Source organism: Macaca thibetana, chromosome 1 (assembly GCF_024542745.1).
Source record: "Macaca thibetana thibetana isolate TM-01 chromosome 1, ASM2454274v1, whole genome shotgun sequence".
NCBI lineage: Eukaryota > Metazoa > Chordata > Mammalia > Primates > Cercopithecidae > Macaca > Macaca thibetana.
The window spans coordinates 214,759-237,194 of NC_065578.1; the positions used below are offsets into that span (position 1 = coordinate 214,759).

Consider the following 22,436-nt stretch of genomic DNA (forward strand, 5'->3'; position numbering starts at 1 on the left):
GCTCACCGCAACTTCCGCCTCCCGAGTTCAAGTGATTCTCCTGCCTCAGCCTCCTGAGTAGTTGGGATTACTGGTGCCTGCCACCATGCCCAGCTAACTTTTTTTTGTATTTTTAGTACAGACAGTGTTTCACTCTATTGGCCAGGCTGGTCTCGAATTCCTGACCTCCTGATCCATCCGCTTTGGCCTTCCAAAGTGCTAGGAGTACAAGTGTGAGCCCCTGTACCCGGCCTAATTTTTGTATTTTTAGTAGAGATGGGGTTTCATCATGTTGGCCAGGCTGGTCTTGAACTCCTGACCTCAAGTGATCCACCCACCTTGGCCTCCCAAAGTGATCGGATTACAGGCATGAGCCACCGTGCCCGGTCCCTCGGCTAATTTTTTTTTTTTTTTTTTTTTTTTTGAGACAGAGTCTTGCTCTGTCATCCGGGCTGGAGTGCAGCGGCACCATCTCAGCTCACTGCGACCTCTGCCTCCTGGGTTCAAGCAATTCTCCTGCCTCAGCCTCCCAAGTAGCTGGGACTACAGGTGTGCGCCACCACACCAGCCAATTTTTGTATTTTTAGTGGAGACGGGGTTTCACCATGTTGGCCAGGCTGGTCTCAAACTCCTGACCTCACATGATCCACCTGCCTCGGCCTCCCAAAATGCTGGGATTACAGGCGTGAGTCACCACGCTCGGCCTAGTCACAGTTCTGAGGGGACAAAGAGGGCCTCCGCTCCCTCCTCTCAATCTTCAGCTAGGCCAGGCTCTCACTTGGGCCCTCCAGTCCTCAGTTTCCCCCTGCACCCAGCCAGGCCAAGCTGCAGAGGCGCCCGGCCCGGAGCTGGGAGGGGGCGTGGCGGGACCCGCGCTTGCCGCCTCGGGACGGAAGGGGGCGCGCACCTCCCCGCGGCGGGGCCTGGGGGCGGGACTGGAATGGGCGGGGCCGCGGGCCATGCTGGCCAATCAGCGCCCGCCCTGGCGCCGGGACCCGCCCCCTCGCTGCAGCCCCGGGGGTCCGGGCCGGGCCGAGCCTCTGTGTCCGGCCCCGCGCGGGAGGGGCGCAGCCTGCGGGGCGGTATCGGGCCCGGGTCTGGGGACCCTCCCGGCGGCCTGTAAGCACCGCCGCCCGGCTCGGCGCCGCCCGGAACCCCTCGGCAGTCCCGTCACGTCTCCTCCAGATTAGGCATTAACTCGGGTGCAGCCGCACTTCCGGGGGGCCGCGGCGGGGGAGGGGCGCCTGCGGGATCCAGACCCCCCCTTCCCTCCCCGCCCCTCCCGGGCCGCCCCCTCCGCGCCCCACCGCCGCGCGGGGCGCCGCGTCCCGGGGCTTTGTTCGCGGCCGGCGCGGGTCGCAGGGCTCCGGGCGGGCCGGGGGAGGGGGGAGGGAGGGGGAGGAGGAGGGCGCGGGGAGGGGTGGGGGCGGGGAGGAGGGAGGGGGAGGGGCGCCGCCGGGGCCCCGCCCCCGCCCGCCCGCCCGCCCGCGCTCCGCCGCCTCCGGAGCCGCGTCCCGTCCTGTCCAGTCCCGTCCCCGGCGCGGCCCGCGCGCTCCTCCGCCGCCTCTCGCCTGCGCCATGGCCGGCCCGTCCCGCCCGGGCCCGCTGCGGCCGCTGCTGCTGCTGGTGGTGGCCGCGTGCGTCCTGCCCGGAGCCGGCGGGACGTGCCCGGAGCGCGCGCTGGAGCGGCGCGAGGAGGAGGCGAACGTGGTGCTCACGGGGACGGTGGAGGAGATCCTCAACGTGGACCCGGTGCAGCACACGTACTCCTGCAAGGTGCGCCCACCCTGACCCCGGCCTCCCCTCGCGACGCCGGCCGCCCCGCCGGGACCCCCGCCCCAGGCCGTGGGAACCAGCTCCGGTCGCTCCGCAGCCCCCGCTCCGGCTCCCTTGGCGACCGCCAAGCCCCGGGAGGGGGGGTCGCCAGGTCCCGGGAAACTCGCGGGCGCCGGGGAAAGTTGCTGCGCCGCCGCCGTCCTCCGCCCGCCGCCCCCTCCCTCCTCGCGGAGACAAGTGCACCTCGCCCCGGGACTGCGGCTGCCTCACGCCCTCCCCACCGGCCAAGGAGAAGGAGAGGGGCCTGGGGCGAGGGGCCTTTGCCTGGGCGGGGAGCGGGGGCTGGGCCTGGGGTCCGCTTGTCCCCCTCCCCAGAGGCCTTTCCCAGGGCTAGAGGGGGTGGTCAGGAGAGAGAAAGGGGCTCACAGCCTGAGCTCCCCAACCAGGAGCCAGGTGGGGGGTGCCGCAGTGGCGAGGGGGGGCGTGCAGGAGCAGAGAAGTGGGCGGGGCCGTTGCCTGGCCTCGAGTGCTTGGGGGCAGGGCCGGTGCCCCATCGCGCTCCTGCGGGAACCGGGGCTCCCCAGCCCGGGGAGGGGAAGTTTGCCCGGCTTCTCCTTCAGATGCTTGTGGGAGCCCCCGGGGTAGGTACGCCGGGCCCCCCACCATCTTCTGGTAAGGGCTCGGGGAACCCAGACCCGGCTCCCCTGTACCCCCCAAACCACCTCCTGGGACCAGAAATCGTCTCGTTTCCCCTCCATGGAGGTGGAGAAGGTGGCAGTTTCTTTCAGACTGGCCGGTGCGGGCTACAGCTGGGCTCCCCCGCCGGCCCCGTCTCCTCCACAGCGGCCAGGGCACTTTGCCAGGTCCCTGCAGGATTTTCCCGACTTCCTCCCCGCTGCTCCTGGGTGTGGCTGGGGTGGGGGAAGGCGATGAAAGCCACCAGGCCCTCCCCCGGCCTGGGTCATCTGCCTCCTGGAGCCTACTGTTGGGGGGCGTGGAGGAGGTCTGCCTAGGCAACTGGAGGGGGTCCCTGCGGATGCTGCAGTCGTGAGGCTCCCAGCAGGGGCTGCGCAGTGGACAGGCCAACCATTGTCTCTCCCCCCATCCGGCAGCCCCAGCCCCCCAGATCTCCTGAGGAAGGGGCTTCTTCTCCCGGCTTTGTTCTCAGGGGAGTGCGTGGGTCCCTGACCCTGTGAGGGCCACCAGGTCGGCTGTAGGTTTTACCACAGGCAGCCATCAGAGCAGCTGCCCTCAGGGCCCCAGGAGCTGAGAAGGTGGAGGGTGGGGCACCCTGCGCTGCCCAAACTTGATTTCGTGGTTCACGGGCTGCCCTGACTGCACAGACTGTAGGAGCCCTAGGAAGGGGCATCTCAGCCCAGCCGCAGGGCCGCAAGGAGCCAAGAGGGCCCCTTACCCTGAAGCCCCATCCCCCTTCTCCACTGCCCAAGCTTACCAGGAGGAGGGCCCTGAGCAGTGGGCTGGTGGGGAGAGGATGGGAACGTGGAAGGCAGGCACCCCAAGCCAGGTGGGCCCCCTTCCCAAATTCAGCCTTAACTGATAGGGACGTTTCTGGAGCTGGGGTGGCTGAAAATGGTGACTTGGGGGAGGGAACATGTTTACAGGTGACGCATCTCTGAGCGTTCCTGCACGGGCTATGGTGGCCAGCGTGTGCTTCCCCCGGCTTCCGCCCAGCAGTCTGACCCAGAGGTCTCCCCACATCTCTGCCCAGGGCTTGAATCTGCTGTGGACATTTGTCCTGAGCAGCTAAAGCCCCCAGTCTAGCCCCTTCGCCGGGAGAGGACTAATGACACCCTACCCCCATGTCCATCCCAGGTTCGGGTCTGGCGGTACTTGAAGGGCAAAGAGCTGGTGGCCCGGGAGAGCCTGCTGGACGGCGGCAACAAGGTGGTGATCAGCGGCTTCGGAGACCCCCTCATCTGTGACAACCAGGTGTCCACTGGGGACACCAGGATCTTCTTTGTGAACCCTGCACCCCCATACCTGTGGCCAGCCCACAAGAACGAGCTGATGCTCAACTCCAGCCTCATGCGGATCACTCTGCGAAACCTGGAGGAGGTGGAGTTCTGTGTGGAAGGTGCGTGGTGGGGGGCTCACGTGGGGGCCGCTGGGGGTCAGGGCAGCGGCCAAGGTGGACAGGTTGCAGGGGTCGCTGTGAGGGGCCCTTTCGTGCTCTGCTGGGGGCTGCAGCACACGGTGTCTTGTAGACTGACCTGTGGTCTGACTGTGTCCCACCTTATTCTCTGCTTGCCCCTCCCCGGCTCTCCAGCTGCATCTCCAAGCCCTCACATTAGACATCTTTGGCCCTCGAAAAGATGGGCCAAAGGCAAGTCCCAGCCCTGCAAAAGGATGGCCTCCTGCCTCCTCCCCTCCTCCCAGCTCTCCACACTTCCTCCTGGAGGCCCCTTCTAGAGAGAAGCTGGACAGGTGAATGTCCCCAGCTGTTTCAGCGCCTGTGTTGGCCCAGACCTCCGTCTAGATGGGCCCATGAATCCAGCACCCCTTGCCGTGGGGGTCAGGCGGGAGGGCGAGGCTGTGCGGTGAAGGTTTCTGCGGATTTGGAGGGTGCGTGATTTGCCATCGAGAGTGCTGGCTGTTCCCATGGCTCTGCCGAATGGCCGAGGAGTGGCCCTCCCTGACCCCAGCCTGGGGGGGGCAGAAGTCCCATGACAGCTCCCCCAGGACAAGTCCCAGTTGGGGACTGAGATTGTTGGCTGGGGAATGTGGCAGGGAAAATATAGGAGGTCCCCGTCGCCCCCACATCCTGTCTGCTCCCTCATGGCTGCCTGGGAAGGGATGTGTCGGTGGGGGGTCCGGAGAATGCTTCCTCCCCAAGGCAACGGCAAGGGTCCTGACTTCCTGTCTCTTCGATTTGCTCCGTTGGCCAGCAGGAAAGCGCAGGAAACTGCTGCCCTGACGCTAGCCTGGCTCTTGAGGGGTCCTTGTAGGGTTCTAGACTGTCCACTGCTCTTGCCTTCTGGGGGCTGTGCAGGGGGAGGGGCGGCACCCAAAATAGGGAGTGCTGCGGCCTCTTCCCCAGCCTGTGGTCAGTGGCCCCCAAGCTGCCTTCAGGGTCCAGGCCGCAGTGGAGCACAGAGGCGGGTCCCCTGGGTCCTCCACTGGAAGGACACGATAACCTTGGCCCTCCTCTGGGCACTTGTGGTCTGGGGAAAAGATGGGGCATTGTGAAGTCAGGATAGGCTGTCGGGAGCTGGGGAGGGGCTGCAGAAGGAGGTTAGGGCGAGGACAGGTTCCTATCCAGGGAATCATTAACCCCACAGCCAGGCGGGTCTAGCCTGAGGGTCCATGACTTAGTAACCGAGGACTTGCTGTAAGGTCATAGGGCATGTGGCAGGAGAGTCACCCTGGCAGAACGAGGCTCTGCGTCTTAGCAAAGCAGCTCTACGCATGCCAGGCCCTGGCTCTGGAGCGAGTGCCCAGGCTGAGCAGAGCCGAGCGCTGGGAGGAGGGTCCGTGGGGAGCCCCTGCCAGGAGGGTGTGGCTTAGCCCAGCTGTGCACAGTCACGCCCAGGGACAAGCTCCAGGTGGGGAGCCTGGGACCCATAGCCAGTATGCAGTTTGGGGAGCACCTGGGAGGGGCTGTGGCCACCGAACCCCCCTGGGGTGGGGCTGGCCAGGGGAGCGTGGGGCTGGCCAGGGGAGGGTGGGGCTGGCCAGGGGAGGGTGGGCCAGGGAAGAATGTCATGGGAGGGGCCTTGCAGATGAGCCAGGGGCCGAGGGGAGCCTCAGGAGGGAAGCAGCATGAGGAGGGGGGTCCACTGGAAGGTGCCGGGGAGCCCAGGAGCTTCCAGTGGGACATGTGGGGCTCTGCTTTGGAAGCAGACCAGGGATATCTCGGGGGCTGGGAGCACTGGTGCCAGGACAGGGTAAATGCCTTCCAGAAGCCCTGGGTGACCCCTGAGGGACAAGGTCCCTGGAGCTACCTGGCTGGAGAAGGGACAAATGGATGGAGGGGGCTTGAGGCTAGCTGACCTCTCCCTGTCAGACTCTGACCCCACCTCCCGGGGCACAGGATGATGTCTGAGCAGTCCCTAGTCTTCCGAAGCTACCCCTGGGACCACTGGGTCCCACCTTTTATGGGGAACCCCATGCTGGGGTCAAGGTCCCTCCGCGCTCCCCGGGTGAGGGAGGGCACGTCCTCCCAGGCCACGCCCCTCACCACCCCTGCCCGGACACCGCCTGAGGTGCACCTGCTGCTGGACCACACCTGGACTCAGGTCTACCGAGGACTTCTTTCCTCAGTTTCTCACCTGGCCCTGCTGCCGGGTCTTCCTGGCCCTGCCCAGCCGAGGCCCCTCCCCCAGTCGACAGCCCTCAGGAAAGGCTCCTCCCCCCTTCTCTGCCTAGGGAGCCACATTCCTGGCATAACTAAGACAGGTATGTGTCCCTCCCTCTGCACCACCTTTGGGCGGGGGAGGCCCATGCTCCCTCTAGAAGGAGTCCCCCGCCCCTGCTTTGTCAGGGAAGTGGCCTGGCCTCCGCAGTGCTAGCTGCCCAAGGCTGGTGGCTGAGCAGGCGACTCCTCCGGCCCTTGCCACCCTGTCCTGTCTGGGCACTGCCCATGCCCTCCCAGCCCACCTCACGAAGGCTGGTCCTAGAGCCTCCCTGAAGCCCCCAGGATGGACTCCTGGCTGAGGGCCGGCCAGGCCGCCTGGGGCCCATCCCTCCCTGCTAGGAGCCAGGAACAGAGAAAGGAAGTGTTGTCTGCCCCTGCCGGGGCCTGGCACAGGGACAGGGCAGGGGGCCAGGGTCGGAGTGAGCCTGGCGCCTTCCCAGCCCAGCCCTGCCCAGCTCTGAAGCGCGGGGTCCCGGCGGCCTAGTCCCGGCCCTGCCTGTATTCCGGCCTGCGCGCCCTCCCTTCCTCTCGGCCTGGCCAGCTGTCTAGGCCTCAGGACGGCAGTCCTAGGGGAAGGCCAGAGTCCCACGGCCCCGGGGGCAGCATCGGTGCTGGGATTGAGGGGCCCAGCAGCCCCAGACCAGGCTCCCCTCAGTGTGGGGCAGTCGAGGAGATGGGGGAGGTTTCTGGGGTGCAGGAGGACCTCCCATAGGGCTGGGCCCAGCCCCCTCTCCTGCCCAGGGCCCAGCTCCTGCGCCCAACTCCTCTGCCTTTCTCCCTCGGAGTGGGGAAGGGGCTTCTCTGTTCCTGCCACCCTCTCCTGCCCCCTCCTGACTCCAGGTTCTCATCCTGCCCCCTGGTTCCCCCACCCCCACCCCATGAGCCCCTCTCGGGCCCTCCCCCAGGCAGGTCTGGGCCTGAGGCTGCTGCCCCAATCTCCCTCCTGCAGCTGGGAGGGGTCTGCCGGGTGGGAGGGCCCACCTCTGTCCCTCCCCACTCACCTCTGTCCCTCCCCACTCACCCCTGCCCCTCCCCACTCACCCCTGCCCCTCCCCACTCACCTCTGTCTCTCCCCACCCAGGGGCTCCTGGTAGGAAGTTGGGGCCCCACCTCTGTCTCTCGTGGAGCTGGGAGGGGGGTCTGCCAGATGAAGGGCCCACCTCTGTCCCTCCCAACCCAGGGGCTCCTGGTGGGAAGTCGGGGCTCGGTGCTTCCCTCCTGCGTGAATGGACTTGTCCTGTCTCCGACTTCACCTGGGCTTGCCCCTGCCTTGGCCTGGGGGGGCTTTGCTGGCTGAAACCAAAGGGAGCAAGGTGGTGGGAGGGGTAGAGGAATTGGGCCGGTCAGTTCTGTGGAGGTGACCTCTTTGAGAGGGCCGGGCTGAGCTGGTGGAAAGAACTGTTGGCTTTTTCCAGACCCCACCCCACCCCCTCACTCCCCACCCAGAGAACAGCCCTGGCTCCATTGTTCCTGCAGACTGGAGAGGGAAGGTTGTTCTGGAACTGGGCTCCCTCCCACACTAGCCGCTCTGGTGGGGCCTCTGTGGGTGGCGGTGGGGATGGTACCTGCTGCAGCCTCCAGGCCGAGGTGGGGGAGAAGGAGGTTAGGGCGAGGACAGGTTCCTGTCCCTGCAAGATCAGGAGAGGGAATCATTAACCCCACAGCCTGCAGAAGGCAGGTTGGAGCTGCTCTAGAGAGGGGTGCCCGTGCCTCGGGGCCACAGGTCCGGCCTGAGGTCATTCCAGCCAGGCCCGTGCAGCTTCCTTCCTGAAGGCTTGACTCTGGCCCCCATCACTGCAGGGGAGTGGAAAACAACTGCAGAAGCAGACGCCCCACCCCCAGGGCTTTGCTTCCACCTGTGGGACCCCAGTCCACAGCCCCACCAGCGGCCTGGGTGGGGCAGGAACGGACCCCTCCCTGCAGTCCTAGTTCTGGCACCCCCTCCCCACTTGTACTGGGCTCCCCAGGGCCCCCCGAGGCCCAGCTGGGCTGGGGCTGCAGATGTAAACACCATGGTGGCCCGCCCACCTGAGGATGGACACCCCGGGGTCCCAGGAGGTACCTCCCCTCACAGATAAGAAAGAGGAAGCTCGGGGCTGAGTGTGCCACGGACAGTCGCCCGCTGGAGGAGGAGGCTCAGTGCCCGAGCACCTCCTGCCTGTGGGGGGCTGCACTGGGGCTCGGAGCAGTCCTGTGTGCCCCCCAGGCTGTGGCAAGATGGTGGCTGGGATCTAGGGGATGAGGCAGTTCTCTACTGGAGCCTCCAGCACAGAGGGAAGCTCCCCAGAAGGGGCCTCTGCCCCCAGCGCAGATCCTGGGAACTTCCTCTGAGGAAGGCCCCCTGCCAGGGGCAGCTCACAGCGGGACCTGGGAAAGGGAGATGGCCCCTCCCAGCCCCCTCCTCCTGCAGTCCCCCCACGGAGCAGAGGCGTGGGAGAAGGGGCGCGCTCTGTCCTACAGGCAGCCGGCTGCTTCCAGCTGTGTGGCCTGCGTGTGTGCACGTGTTTGTGTGTTTGTACACGCGTGTGTGTGCATGTGCCTGCAGCCTCAGATGTACCAGTCTGTGCACTTCAGAATTCTGGCTGGAGCCTCTGCTAGTGGGCCATCGTTCTTGCCACCCTGTGTCCCTGGGCTCAGCCCGGGCCGGTGCTGCAGGTGTGGGGCTGGTGGTGGGTGACCCTGGCCTGTCCTGGGGGCCTTGGGAGCTGGGCTCTGCCTCTGTCATTGTGCACGTGTCTTGCCTCAGCTTGCTGTTGGTTGTCCAGTCTCCTGCCCTCCGTTCGCTGCGTCCAGCGGGCTGCCCCGTGTCTGGCAAAGGGCCCGGGACCTTCTGCAGGTGCTGCCTCTGAGATGACCAGTGTGGTTTCTGAAGGTTTGAGAGGAAGGGGCATGCTGGGTCCCTTGGGGCTGCAGTGAGGACAGGAGAGGGTCCTGGGTCACAGTCCCCTCACATGTCTGCTGAACCTCGAGGCTGACACAGATGCCCACCCCTGCCCAGATGGGGCTCTGTCTGGGGGTGGCAGGGCAGTCTGGGAGTCAGACCAGGCATGGTCAAGTCGGGAGGGGGGCTCTGTCGCTGGCCTGAGCCTCCCTGCCCTGCCCCTTGGCAGCCCACCTTGGCCACCTCGCACTGGGCCCTAGGAGAAGCCCCTGTGTGTCCGCAGGTGGGAGGCTCCCACGCACCCCCTGCTGGAGAAGCGCAAACACAAACACCCGGCCGACGGCGGCCCTGGCGACGATGGCTGGTGGGGAGGGGCTGTGCCCCCTTCTCTTCCCAGAGGAGGGTGGGGCGTGAGCAGGGCTCACCTTGGCCTTCACTGATTTGATCATCAGTACCTTCCCCATTCACACACTCACTGTTGGCACCTCCACAGGGCTTCCCAAGGAAGCCAGGAGTCAGCTGTGCATTGAGGGGTGAAGGTCTGTGCAGGGAATGGTGGGAGAAAGAGGCTGTGGACACGGGCAGGAGACAGGTCTGGGACGCAGTCGTCAGCTGCCATGACCCCACAGCTGGGAGCAAGCTGATTCCTGCCTCGGAGCTGCCGTCTCCCCTGCTGGCCATTCCCTCTCCTGTGGGGAAACGCTCCCCTGCACCTGGCTGGCAGCACCTGTGAGCACTGACCACTCCATGCCAGCTCTGTTTTCCTTGGTTAGAGCTGGGGGCACTGAGCGCTCGCGTGTGCGTGCATGTGCGGTGTGTGGGCCGACAGCACCCATACTCAGCCCAGCCTTTCCAAAGGAACTGAGCCCCAGCCCCTCTGGAGCCTGCCAATTGCCAGAGAGCCCCAGTGCTCCACCCTCTCCAGGCCCCAACCCTCACCTTCTGAGGGCAGGATAAGTACCTGTGGGTGCCCAACCAGAGTGTGCCTGTATCCACGCAGGAACACGTGTGGGTGTGTGGGGAACATGCCTTCCCATTGTATGGGTGGGGGTTGAGGGACAAAATTAATGTTGCACAAAGATGTGGGACGCCCAGTATCTATTTGGGTAGGTAGGGGCACATTAGTGTCTACACAGGCAGGTGGGGGGGAGGTCATCAGTGTCTGTGCAGGCAGGTGGGGGACATCCAGTATCTATGCAGGCAGATTGGGGGGATGCCCAGTGTCTATGCAGGCAGACTGGGGGGCATCCAGTATCTATGCAGGCAGATTGGGGGGATGCCCAGTGTCTATGCAGGCAGACTGGGGGGCATCCAGTATCTATGCAGGCAGACTGGGGGGACGCCCAGTGTCTATGCAGGCAGGTGGGGGGGTCATCAGTGTCTATGCAGGCAGATTGGGGGGATGCCCAGTGTCTATGCAGGCAGATTGGGGGGACGCCCAGTATCTATGCAGGCAGGTGGGGGGCCATCAGTGTCTATGCAGGCAGGTGGGGGGGTCATCAGTGTCTATGCAGGCAGATTGGGGGGTCATCAGTGTCTATGCAGGCAGGTGGGGGGGTCATCAGTGTCTATGCAGGCAGGTGGGGGGCCATCAGTGTCTATGCAGGCAGGTGGGGGGTCATCAGTGTCTATGCAGGCAGATTGGGGGGGTCATCAGTGTCTATGCAGGCAGGTGGGGGGACGCCAAGTGTCTATGCAGGCAGGTGGGGGGCCATCAGTGTCTATGCAGGCAGGTGGGGGGACGCCAAGTGTCTATGCAGGCAGGTGGGGGGACATTAGTGTCTATGCAGGCAGGTGAGGGGACATCTAGTGTCTATGCAGGCAGGTGGGGGGCCATCAGTGTCTATGCAGGCAGGTGGGGGGGGTCATCAGTGTCTATGCAGGCAGGTGGGGGGGTCATCAGTGTCTATGCAGGCAGGTGGGGGGCCATCAGTGTCTATGCAGGCAGGTGGGGGGGTGTCTATGCAGGCAGGTGGGGGGGGTCATCAGTGTCTATGCAGGCAGGTGGGGGGACGCCAAGTGTCTATGCAGGCAGGTGGGGGGACATTAGTGTCTATGCAGGCAGGTGAGGGGACATCTAGTGTCTATGCAGGCAGGTGGGGGGTCATCAGTGTCTATGCAGGCAGGTGGGGGGGTCATCAGTGTCTATGCAGGCAGATTGGGGGGATGCCCAGTGTCTATGCAGGCAGATTGGGGGGACGCCCAGTGTCTATGCAGGCAGGTGGGGGGCCATCAGTGTCTATGCAGGCAGGTGGGGGATCATCAGTGTCTATGCAGGCAGGTGGGGGGGTCATCAGTGTCTATGCAGGCAGATTGGGGGGGTCATCAGTGTCTATGCAGGCAGGTGGGGGGACGCCAAGTGTCTATGCAGGCAGGTGGGGGGCCATCAGTGTCTATGCAGGCAGGTGGGGGGGGTCATCAGTGTCTATGCAGGCAGGTGGGGGGTCATCAGTGTCTATGCAGGCAGGTGGAGGGACATCCAGTATCTATGCAGGCAGATTGGGGGGATGCCCAGTGTCTATGCAGGCAGATTGGGGGGACGCCCAGTGTCTATGCAGGCAGGTGGGGGGGGTCATCAGTGTCTATGCAGGCAGGTGGGGGGTCATCAGTGTCTATGCAGGCAGGTGGAGGGACATCCAGTATCTATGCAGGCAGATTGGGGGGATGCCCAGTGTCTATGCAGGCAGATTGGGGGGACGCCCAGTGTCTATGCAGGCAGGTGTGGGGCCATCAGTGTCTATGCAGGCAGGTGGGGGGACATTAGTGTCTATGCAGGCAGGTGAGGGGACATCTAGTGTCTATGCAGGCAGGTGGGGGGACATCCAGTGTCTATGCAGGCAGGTGGGCGGTCATCAGTGTGTATGCAGGCAGGTGGGGGGACGTCAGCGTCTACGTAGGCAGGTGGGGGGACGTCAGTGTCTATGCAGGCAGGTGGAGGGATGCCCAGTGTCTATGCAGGCAGGTGGGGGGACGTCCAGTGTCTATGCAGGCAGGTGGGGGGAGGTCATCAGTGTCTATGCAGGCAGGTGAGGGGACATCTAGTGTCTATGCAGGCAGGTGGGGGGTCATCAGTGTGTATGCAGGCAGGTGGGGGGTCATCAGTGTCTATGCAGGCAGGTGGGGGAACGCCAAGTGTCTATGCAGGCAGGTGGGGGGACGCCCAGTGTCTACGCAGGCAGGTGGGGGGAGGTCATCAGTGTCTATGCAGGCAGGTGGGGGGACATCCAGTGTCTATGCAGGCAGGTGGGGGGACATCCAGTATCTAGTATCTATGCAGGCAAGTGGGGGGGTCATCAGTGTCTATGCAGGCAGGTGGGGGGGTCATCAGTGTCTATGAAGGCAGGTGGGGGTATGTCAGTGTCTATGCAGGCAGGTGGGGGGATGCCCAGTGTCTATACAGGCAGGTGGGGGGCCATCAGTGTCTATGCAGGCAGGTGGGGGGATACCCAGTGTCTATACAGGCAGGTGGGGGGACATTAGTGTCTATGCAGGCAGGTGAGGGGACATCTAGTGTCTATGCAGGCAGGTGGGGGGACATCCAGTGTCTATGCAGGCAGGTGGGCGGTCATCAGTGTGTATGCAGGCAGGTGGGGGGATGTCAGTGTCTACGTAGGCAGGTGGGGGGCCATCAGTGTCTACGCAGGCAGGTGGGGCGACGCCCAGTGTCTATGCAGGCAGGTGGGGGGACACCCAGTGTTTATACAGGCAGGTGGGGGGAGGTCATCAGTGTCTATGCAGGCAGGTGGGGGGACATCCAGTGTCTATTCAGGCAGGTGGGGGGTCATCAGTGTCTATGCAGGCAGGTGGGGGGATGCCCAGTGTCTATGCAGGCAGGTGGGGGGACGCCCAGCGTTTATGCAGGCAGGTGGGGGGAGGTCATCAGTGTCTATGCAGGCAGGTGGGGGGACATCCAGTGTCTATGCAGGCAGGTGAGGGGACATCTAGTGTCTATGCAGGCAGGTGGGGGGTCATCAGTGTGTATGCAGGCAGGTGGGGGGACGTCAGTGTCTATGCAGGCAGGTGGGGGGACATCCAGTATCCAGTATCTATGCAGGCAGGTGGGGGGGGTCATCAGTGTCTATGCAGGCAGGTGGGGGGACGTCAGTGTCTATGCAGGCAGGTGGGGGATGTCAGTGTCTATGCAGGCAGGTGGGGGGATGCCCAGTGTCTATGCAGACAGGTGGGGGTACGTCAGTGTCTATGCAGGCAGGTGGGGGGACATCAGTGTCTACGCAGGCAGGTGGGGGGATATCCAGTGTCTATGCAGGCAGGTGGGGGGCCATCATTGTCTATGCAGAGAGGTGGGGGGATGCCCAGTATCTATGCAGGCAGGTGGAGGGATGCCCAGTGTCTATGCAGGCAGGTAGGGGGCCATCAGTGTCTATGCAGGCAGGTGGGGGTACGTCAGTGTCTATGCAGGCAGGTGGGGGGACGCCCAGTGTCTATGCAGGCAGGTGGGGGTACGTCAGTGTCTATGCAGGCAGGTGGGGGGACGCCCAGTGTCTATGCAGGCAGGTGGGGGTACGTCAGTGTCTATGCAGGCAGGTGGGGGGCCATCAGTGTCTATGCAGGCAGGTGGGGGGACATCCAGAGTCTATGCAGGCAGGTGGGGGGACATCCACTATCTATGCAGTTGGGGGGAGAAGGGGGACATCCCATGTCTATGCGGGCAGGTGCGGGGGGAGGACTGAGGCTGGGGCTGGAGACGGCAGTGGGGCTGAACGGGGGGCTGAGGGGGGTCAGGGAGCAGGTGTGGTGCTGGGCAGGCCTGGAATACCCATTGTGTGGCCGTGTGTGTGTGCAGTGCATGGTGCTGTGAGTGTGAGCTCAGGGACCAGGGGGCTCATGCCTGCCTCTTTCCCGAACATGAGCCTGCGTGGGCTGGTCAGAGCTGAATGATTTTGTCTGAAGATCCCAAAATAGCTCATGTCGCCTGAGCTCCCCTCCCTGGCTGGGCCTGGGGCCTCAATGGCCCTTTGTCTTTCTGAAGGCATCTGGGCCTCTGTGGGGGGCTCAGACACTGACTGGGGCTGGGTGGAGCCAGGCCGCCTGCCTGGTTCCCCTTCCCCCTGGGCCAGCCCAAGGGGCCCTAAGCCTCATTCCAGTGTTGGCCTGGGCCAGTCAGGCCCCCCCATGTGACTTTCAGCTTGTTGGGCCCCCTTTGCTGGCAGATCCCAGGGTCTCTGTGTGGGGGCAAACTTCCCAGGCAGTCTTTGAGGTCCCCTCTGCCAGCCTGTACCTGGGGCTCCCCCGCCCCTCCCACATCCTGGTACCTGCATGTCCTCCTCCTGCAGAGCCCACCAAGAGATCCCATGGCTGAAGGTGGTGGCAGCAGGCGGTCTGGCGCGTGACCTGGTAGCACGGCCTGGGTTTGACCCTGGCACTGCCCCTGGGACTCTGAGCTGGGAGGTGAGAAATGGGGAATGTGTGTGAACCACCTGCCTCTGCACAACAAGTCCTGTGCTGGGTTTTCTCATCCCTGGGCCACACCCTGTGCTGGGGAGATAAAAAGTCAGATCCTGCCCAGGGCACCCACAGTCAGCGCTGCTGGGACACTGTCAGCCTGGTGTGGACAGTGCCAAGGTCCAGCGGGGTGGGGGGGGGGTCGGGGTAGGAGCTCCCCTAGAGGAGAGGGTGAGGCCAGCAGGGGTGGGTCTCCAAGTGGTTCCTTTGACAGCTGCTCTGGATGGGACGTGGCTTGCGGTGGTGAGACCCCTTGGCTGAGTGGATTTTCCTGCAAGGTTTCATTGGAACACCAGGTTCCAGGGCCACAGAGATGTGGAGGCCTCCTGTCTGGGTGACGGGGCATGGTGCTGGTCCCTGGCTGGGGGGTGGAAAGGAGTCCCAGGAGAGGGAACTGGCAAGACAGGACCTTCCCAGCTAAGGTGGGGTTGGTGGGATTTGGCTGGGGCCCTTGGAAGAGCCTGACCAGGAGGGTGAGACAGGGCACCGGAGGGAAGGAGGCGTTGGGGAGAGTCCAGATGGAGGCCATGGGGTCAAGGGGCCCACAGGCCAGACTGTGGGACTCCAAGAAGGCAGGTGTGGGCAGTGGGTCCTCTGGGGTGGACTGAGGTGAGACCTGGGTGTGACCACGCGGTGGCACTGGTGACTGCTGGCAGCTGTTGTCTGCAGAGTGGTGAGAGTGAGTGTGGCAGATGGCTTGGTCTGCGGTGCTGGAGGGGACTGGCGGAGCAGAAGCGCCCAGGCGCCAGGTCCTTGCTTTCCTGGAGCTGGGGCTTGGGGGATGGGGTAGGTCGTTGCAGGGACAGAGGGGAGGGCAGGGTAATGGGTGCGCAGGGGTCTTTTCCAAAGGCTGCTGGTGGCCAGGGGTGTGCGGGGGACCGAGGTGCCGCCGCCGAGGGATTCTGGCCTCCAGGGTGGACGGACCTGCCATGGACTCTAGGGGTGGTGCACACACCGGACCAGACGGGCCCCTCGCTGATCCCTGGATCCCCCAACTGGGCAGCGGACAGGGAGAGGGGCGACCTTCGGGGGCGGGTGTGGGGACGCCGGACTACCGCGTCAGGAGTCCCAGATGGGCCGAGACCCCCATCCCCCGCCCCGGGCCGCAGTGACGTCAGGGCCCCGACGTTCCTGGAACGGCCTCTCGGGGGCGTTCCAGGCCCGCGGGCCCGCAGGGAGTCCCCGCCGCAATTTGCATGGGGCTCATTTGCATGACTCCGCCCCGCGCGGGAGTCGGGGGCGCTGGCGACTGGAGGAGCCACTGTCAATCCCCAGGGGAAAGTGGGCGAGGCGATTTCTGGGCCGCTCACCTCACTCCACCCTCCAGCTCGCCCCGCACCTGGGGCCCTCCCCCACCTACGCCCCGCCAGGGTGGGGCCGCGGGCGCAGAAACACTCGCGGGCACACGCACGACGACGCGTACACGCGGGCGCACGCGGCCCCCCGGGCCCCCCTGCGGCGACTCCGATTCACCCCAGCGGGTGCGGGGCGCGGACCCGCCCGGCCCAGCTCCTGCTCCCCAGGCGCTTCCTCCTCCCGCGACCTGCCCCGGCTATACTCGCCTCCGCTCCAGCACCCGACCCTGCTCCCCCGGCCCAGCCCTACCGCCGACCCCGTCTCGGTCCCAGTTGAACGCCCCCAGCCTCAGCCCCAGCCTCGGCCCAGCTCCAGCTCCCCCAGTCCCAGCCCCAGCGCCCCCAGTCCCAGCCCCAGCCTCAGCTCCCCCAGCCCCAGTCCCACCCCCGGCCCAGCCCCAGAGCCCCCAGTCCCAGCCCCGGCTCCAGCTTCAGCCTCAGAGCCCCTAGGCCCAGCCCCAGACCCAGCCCCAGCGCCTTCAGGCCCACCCCGGACCCCAGCCTCAGCCACCCCAGCCCCAGTCCCGGCCCCATCCAGGGCCCAGCCCCAGCCCCAACCCCAGCCGAGCGCCCTCAGCTCTGCCGCCGGCCCCGCCTGCCCGGCGTTCCCTTTTGTGCAGCGCTCTCCCGTCCGCGTCGGCCCGATCCTCTGGAACTCCCCGCGGACGCCGGGGTCCCCGGAGGCGGCTTCCTTTGTCTCTGCTCCCGCCCTCCCTCCGCGGCGCCCTCGCCCCTCACTCACCTCCCCAGCCCCGCGAGGACGAGGGGAGCTGGCGGTGCTCGCCCAGTGGCGGGAGCCCGGGAGCCCAGGAGCCGGCGCGGCCTCCCAGGCGGCGCTTTCTTCTCATTCCCGACGCGGCCGCCCCTCCTGCCTGCCCGCTCCCATCGCCGCTCCCGCCTTTGCCGGGGACAGGAGCTGCCCAGGCTCTCGGCGCCTGGACCCCGCGCACCTGCCGCGCACACCGCCTCTCCGGCCTGCGGGGATCCGGGAAGACCAAGCGCTGGCGGCCGGCCCGGGGAGGCTGTGGGCAGCAAGGGTGACCGCGGGCTCCCCGTCCCTCCTCCACCTGCCTCGGAGCCCACATTTGGGATTTCTACTCCGGGAGAATTCTGCACTCCTCCCACGATGAGCCTGGAGGGCTGGAGCCGGGACCTGGCACCCCCAGGGCTGTGACTGGGTGAACTCTGAGGGCACAGCTGCGGTCCGCCGCCCCAGGGGTCCCAGGATGGGGCGAGCAGCCCTGAAGAGGCCAAAGGGCACCCCGTGAGGAGCCCCCACACTCTGAGAGTGGGGCACAGAGCCGGAACCCCGGGCCATGCCTCCGCTGCCGCTGGCGCGGGACACCCGGCAGCCGCGTGGCGCCTCCCTGCTGGTGCGAGGCTTCATGGTCCCGTGCAACGCCTGCCTGATCCTGCTGGCCACCGCCACGCTCGGCTTCGCGGTGCTGCTGTTCCTCAACAACTGTAGGTGGCCACGGGCGGGGCGCCGCACTGGCCAAGCCCCAACCCGAAGTCCCTGCACATAGAGGCCGGAGGCTGCGGCGCCGCTGGCAGCTTCAGGGGGATGGGATGGGTCACTCTGTGGACCCCTTGGTCCCTGGAGGCCTGTCCTTGGGCTCTCAGTGGGTCTGGCCCTCTCCCAAAGCTGCAGAAACACTTCCTGCGGTAGCTGGGGAGGGAGGGGCACCCGGCTACACTGAGAGCCGGCAGCTGGGGTTAAGGTGGGGCTTGCAGTGGACTCTTCCAGGGCAGTGGGGCCTGCCTGCACCCCTGTGGCTGGGGCCCCATCTGATAGGAGTCAGGCCATGACCATTTGGCTGTAGGGGCAGAGAAAAGCAAGGGCCTCTGTCTCAGGCCTCAGCCAGCCCATGGGGCCAGGGCTGGACCCTTCGGCACCCCTGCCTGGATCCCATGGGGAGGGGAGGGAGGTGGGTGGGCAGGGGTGCCCCTTTCCAGGCTGGGCAAAGGGATGGGACAGGGAGGGGCCTGCTCAGAGGGGCCTAACTTGGGGGTTTGTTTTCTTCCAGATAAACCTGGGATCCACTTTACTCCAGTGCCTCCGACGCCTCCTGATGGTGAGTGGGGCTGAGTTTGGGGGACCTGGATGGGCTGTGGCACGCTTGGGAGTCAAGGGCCATTTGGAGGTGTGCACCCCAGATGTGTGGAGTGTGTCTGGAGTGCGGAGGAGGCTGGACAAGGGCACCTGGGTCTGTCCAGGGAGTCTGCAGCGGTAGGCTGCAGTGGGAACTCGCAGTCTGGAGGCCCCGGCCTGGTGGCACTGGAGCACGACTCTCACTTCTCTGGGCCTCAGCCCCCTCAGCCTCAAAATTGGAAACAAGTCCTGGGACCCACGGGTGGTGAGGAGATGTCAGATGTGTGGGGTGGGGCCAGAGTCTGGTCAGGGGGCTCCGCTCCATTGTCCTTCCTTCTCCCTGTTGAGCAAGGGGTGGGGCTGGACAGAGGCTGGAAGTGGACAGGAGGTCAGAGGGAGGCTGGGCTGGGGGAGGGCCCTGGCCTGATCAGTGACAGCTATCTGGGGAGGGGCCTGGAAGGCCGCAGTCTGTGCCTGGGACTCTGCAGGCTGTCATGGGGGGGCACAAGTGATGGAGGGGCGGGCTGACCTTGTTGATCTGCTTTGTGAGGTGGAGCCTGTCCTCCTGGGGATGCTGCTGGTGTTTGGGCTACTGTCATCGGGGTGTATGAGGGGAAGAGAGGAAGCGGTCAGCGCCGCAGGGGAGCACGGACACGAGGGCTGGTGACACCCTTGCCAAACCTGGGGTCCTCTCCAGCAGGTGGGGAGGGAGCACCCAGGTTTTCTCTCAGCACCTGCCCCATCAGTGGGTCTCACTTGCGTTCAGTCGCGTGTGCAGGACTGTCTGTGTCAGCACCTGCCCCATCAGTGGGTCTCACTTGCGTTCAGTCGCGTGTGCAGGACTGTCTGTGTCAGCACCTGCCCCATCAGTGGGTCTCACTTGCGTTCAGTCGCGTGTGCAGGACTGTCTGTGTCAGCACCTGCCCCATCAGTGGGTCTCACTTGCGTTCAGTCGCGTGTGCAGGACTGTCTGTGCAAGGGCTGCGCTGTGAGGCCTTCCTGATCAGGACACGGGGTGGGGAGGATGACCTGGGGAAATCCTGAGGTGACCTGAGGACAGGGCCTTGGGCTGCATAGATTGTCTGGGCCACTTTCCAGGTCTTGGGAGTGGGGGATGATGGCTGGAGGAGGTGGCCTGGCCTGGGCAGGGGGCCCTGTGATACCCACCTGTGCTGAGAGGTGGGGGCAGGGGTGGGGGCAGCTTGGGGTTCTCAGTGGTCTGCAAGATAGGGTGGGGTCTTTCCTGGGAGTGTGGAGTTTGGGCACCTGGGAACCAGAGCTGGATTGAAGAGCATGAGATGGAGGCACTCTGCTTCCTCAGCCGCCGGCCAGGCTGGCGTGGCCTGTAGTCAGCTGTGCTTTGCTCCTGAAGCCGCATACCAGCAAGTGGGCAGTGGTTCTTCCACACTGAGCTACTCAACTCCTGGTCCCAGAGACTCTGGGCTGGGGCAGCGCTGGGCCTGGGGTGAGGAGCTGGGCAGTGGGAATGGGGAATGGTGGCTGTGCAAACCAGTCCTACCCCTGGGTTCTAGCACTGCAGCCTGTCTGTTGGCCCCCAGCCCCTGATGGCCCTCCAACCCCCGCCCCCCAGAACGTTCCTGCGAGATCCCAAAGGCTCCTCAGAGCGCCAGACTCCTCTTGGACTGTGGGGAGAGGAGACCGGTCTGCATGGCCAAGGTGACTGAGGCCTCTGAGGGGCTCCTCCCAGTGGGGTTGCTGTCCCCCTTCTTGAGACTCAGGAGCCCTGTGGGACAGGGCAGCACAGCACCATGGGCGGTTTGTGACCTGAGGCATTTGACAGGACATGGGCTGGGAGAGCAGGTAGGTGAGCAGCTGGCTTGTGCTAGAAGACCGTCTCCCTCCTGGTAGCCCCAGGACTGGGGGCAGGAGGGTATGGACTCAGAGAAGGACCCGAGTCTTGCAGGAAGGGGCCTGAACCCTCCCAGTGGGCTGTGTCCTGGGGAGGAGACAGGTCTGTGCTGGTGGCTGGGGCTGGGCAGGGCCAGGGCAAGAACTGAGTTTCCACCACCTGTGAGCCACAGGCCTGGAGCCATCTGGATTTAAAGATATGCTCCGGTGGGAGGTCCCCTCTCTTAGCATCCTCAGCCTCCTCTCCTGACACCCAGAAGGCTGGGAGTGTCTCCTTTTCTTTACATACTGCTCCCTGCACCCAGCCACAGCCCGCCCTGCCACACAGTCAGTGGCGTGGAGGGCTCCACGCCAAGGCCATCGTGACCCACGTGCTACCTCACTGCCGTCATAGTTACGGGCCGTAGCTCACAGCAGGGCTGGGGCATCCTCTCCATCCCCCAGTCTACCCAGGACCAGGAAGGGAGTTAAATATACCCACTCCTATAAAAAGCACTGCCGCCTCCAGCATTACACATGGTGGGGGGACCCGTCACGCTGCGGGAGAGTGGGTGGGGAGGCCGAGTGGCCGGGGAGGGGCTCCTGCAGGAGGCGGAGCTAGGACAGACGTGGCAGGACCCCCAAAAATGACCCATCGGGAACACAGGGCTCACAGGGGCCTAGGTGTGTCACCTGCATCTATGAGGGGCCATGTGGGCAGGTGACCGGACCACGGATGCATCTGAGCCCAGCGCTGGCATTTCTAGCAACGTGGCCTTGTCAGGCGGCCTCAGCTACGTCTCACCTTCCTCCTGCCAGCTGGCTGGGGAGACGAGTGGCCTGACGTCTCGGGGTTTGCTGCTGTGATGCTCTGTGCCTGGTGGGTAGATGCGTGTGTGCCGTCACCACGTGCACCTGTCTTCAGGTGATCTCGTGTGGAGCCTCTGTGATCCCCTAGGCCTGTGGGGAAGCAAGTAGTTGTGAGGTGGACTCAGCACAGTGATGGGAGCTGCCCCCCACCTAAGCCTGCAGTGTGAGTGGAGAATGGGGTGTGGGGCTTCCCGGAGGTGGTGATTCCTGAGCTCACTCTTGAGAGGCAGCTGTGTTTCCAGCCTGGATGGGGATAGGAGGGAGGGACCAGCACTGTGACCTTTAAACTCTGGGCTGGATGGCAGTGTCACACCATCAGATGCTGTGAGGGAGATCCACCCCCACTCCACAGCTGGGGCCATATCGCAAGAGGAGCGGACTCTGTGAGGCCCTGGAGGCAGAGGGGTAGGGGCCAGAACCTGGCCCTGCACACCAGACGGGGATGGGGGGCCCAGTGCTCAGCCCGGCTTCAAGGTCCCCCCCAGGTACCCAGAGTCTCTCCACTGCCCTGCCACATTGGTCCAGCAGCTGGTCGCTCAGAGCCTGTCCCTAAGGTATCTCTGGGCTCCCACCCCAGAGCCTGCTCTCCGTGCACCTCCATGCCCAGCCCGGCTCATCCTGGTGAGCTGCCATCATCACCTTCTTCCCCGAGACTCTGTCTTGGGACGCAGCAGGACTGACCTCGGGCTGGACTATGGAGGGAGCTGCAGGTCCTGGTGGATGAGGAGCCATCCAGGAACAGTGCTCTTGGCCGTGGTGTCGGAGCCTTGGGAGAGGTCTGGCTGGGCCAAGGTGACCAGAAGGGGAGAAAGGCTCAGGAACCCAGGTGTAGGGAGGTGACTGGGTCCTTGACCGTGGGGATGGGACCTGGGGGGAACCATTAGTCCACAGGTCCAGCTGAAGCACAGGAGAACAGCTGGTCGGGCATCGGCAGGTGCCTGTTGGATTTGGACTGGGAGTCCCAGGGCCTTGGACATGGCAGGGCCAAAGGGAGAGGGAGGTGCTGAGGGGAAGGAAGGGGAGCCAGAAGGGAAGTGAAGGGGCCAGGGGTGCATGTGGTTTGAGTTTGGTTTGAGCCAGGACGGTGGGAGGCCAGTGGTGATGGCAGCCCTCATGACTGTACTTATGATGGCAGCAGACGGGCCACAGAGTGCTGTGTGCTGGGCACCCTCTAAGCTTTGCAGATACTGGCCCATTTAACCCCACAATCCTGGGAGGTAGGTCCTATTGCTCCTATTCACAGAAGGGGACACTGAGGCCCAGGCAGGTGAGAACCTGCCCACAGTCCCACAGTGGGTAATGCAGAACTCAGTAGCCTGGCTGCAGGACCTGAGGTGGGGGAGCAGCAGAAGAGGGGTGGCAGCACAGCCAAGGTTTGAGGAGGAGGACAGGGATGGGGGGCAGGGAGCATGGGTAGGTTGCAAGGATGGCAGGCTGATGGCCCTCACTCAGCCTTCTGGGGTGGGGGCAGGGACACCCAGACAGAGAGTGCCAGAGCCTGGGGTGGGCTGTTGCCGTGGCAACAGCTGGCTCCAGCTCCCGGTGCACCCACCCTCCTTGGAGACCGGGGCGGGGGGGGGTTTCCTCCTGCCCCATTTCGAGAGCCTGCTGGGAAGTGATGGGTGGTAGCCACCCCTCTGACATGACTTATTAATGATAATTGGACCCAATTAAACATTTATTAAATCCAGACAGCTGCAGCCCCTAATGGGCCCTTCCCTGATCCTGGGTGGGCCATGCTGGGGGGTGGGGGTGCTCAGGATGGGCTGCCGCAGGGGCTCTGGGTTTTAACATGCC

At 64.8% G+C, this 22,436-nt stretch overlaps 1 protein-coding gene across 5 annotated transcripts in view; it reads left to right on the forward strand.

The window, feature by feature from the left end:
• The first annotated feature begins 1,510 nt into the window (after positions 1–1,510).
• AGRN (agrin) overlaps positions 1,511–22,436 on the forward strand; it is a 36,978-nt gene continuing 16,052 nt past the window's right edge. For 3 of the 5 annotated variants that reach the window (XM_050785677.1, XM_050785686.1, XM_050785693.1), the window contains exons 1-3: positions 1,511–1,755; positions 3,589–3,850; positions 17,857–17,904. In XM_050785677.1, coding sequence (XP_050641634.1) covers positions 1,558–1,755; positions 3,589–3,850; positions 17,857–17,904 — 508 coding nt within the window. In that variant the 5' untranslated portion in view covers positions 1,511–1,557. Of the gene's footprint in view, positions 1,756–3,588; positions 3,851–16,702; positions 17,294–17,856; positions 17,905–22,436 lie in introns of those variants that run through there. The other 2 variants (XM_050785702.1, XM_050785711.1) reach the window with 2 other exon arrangements.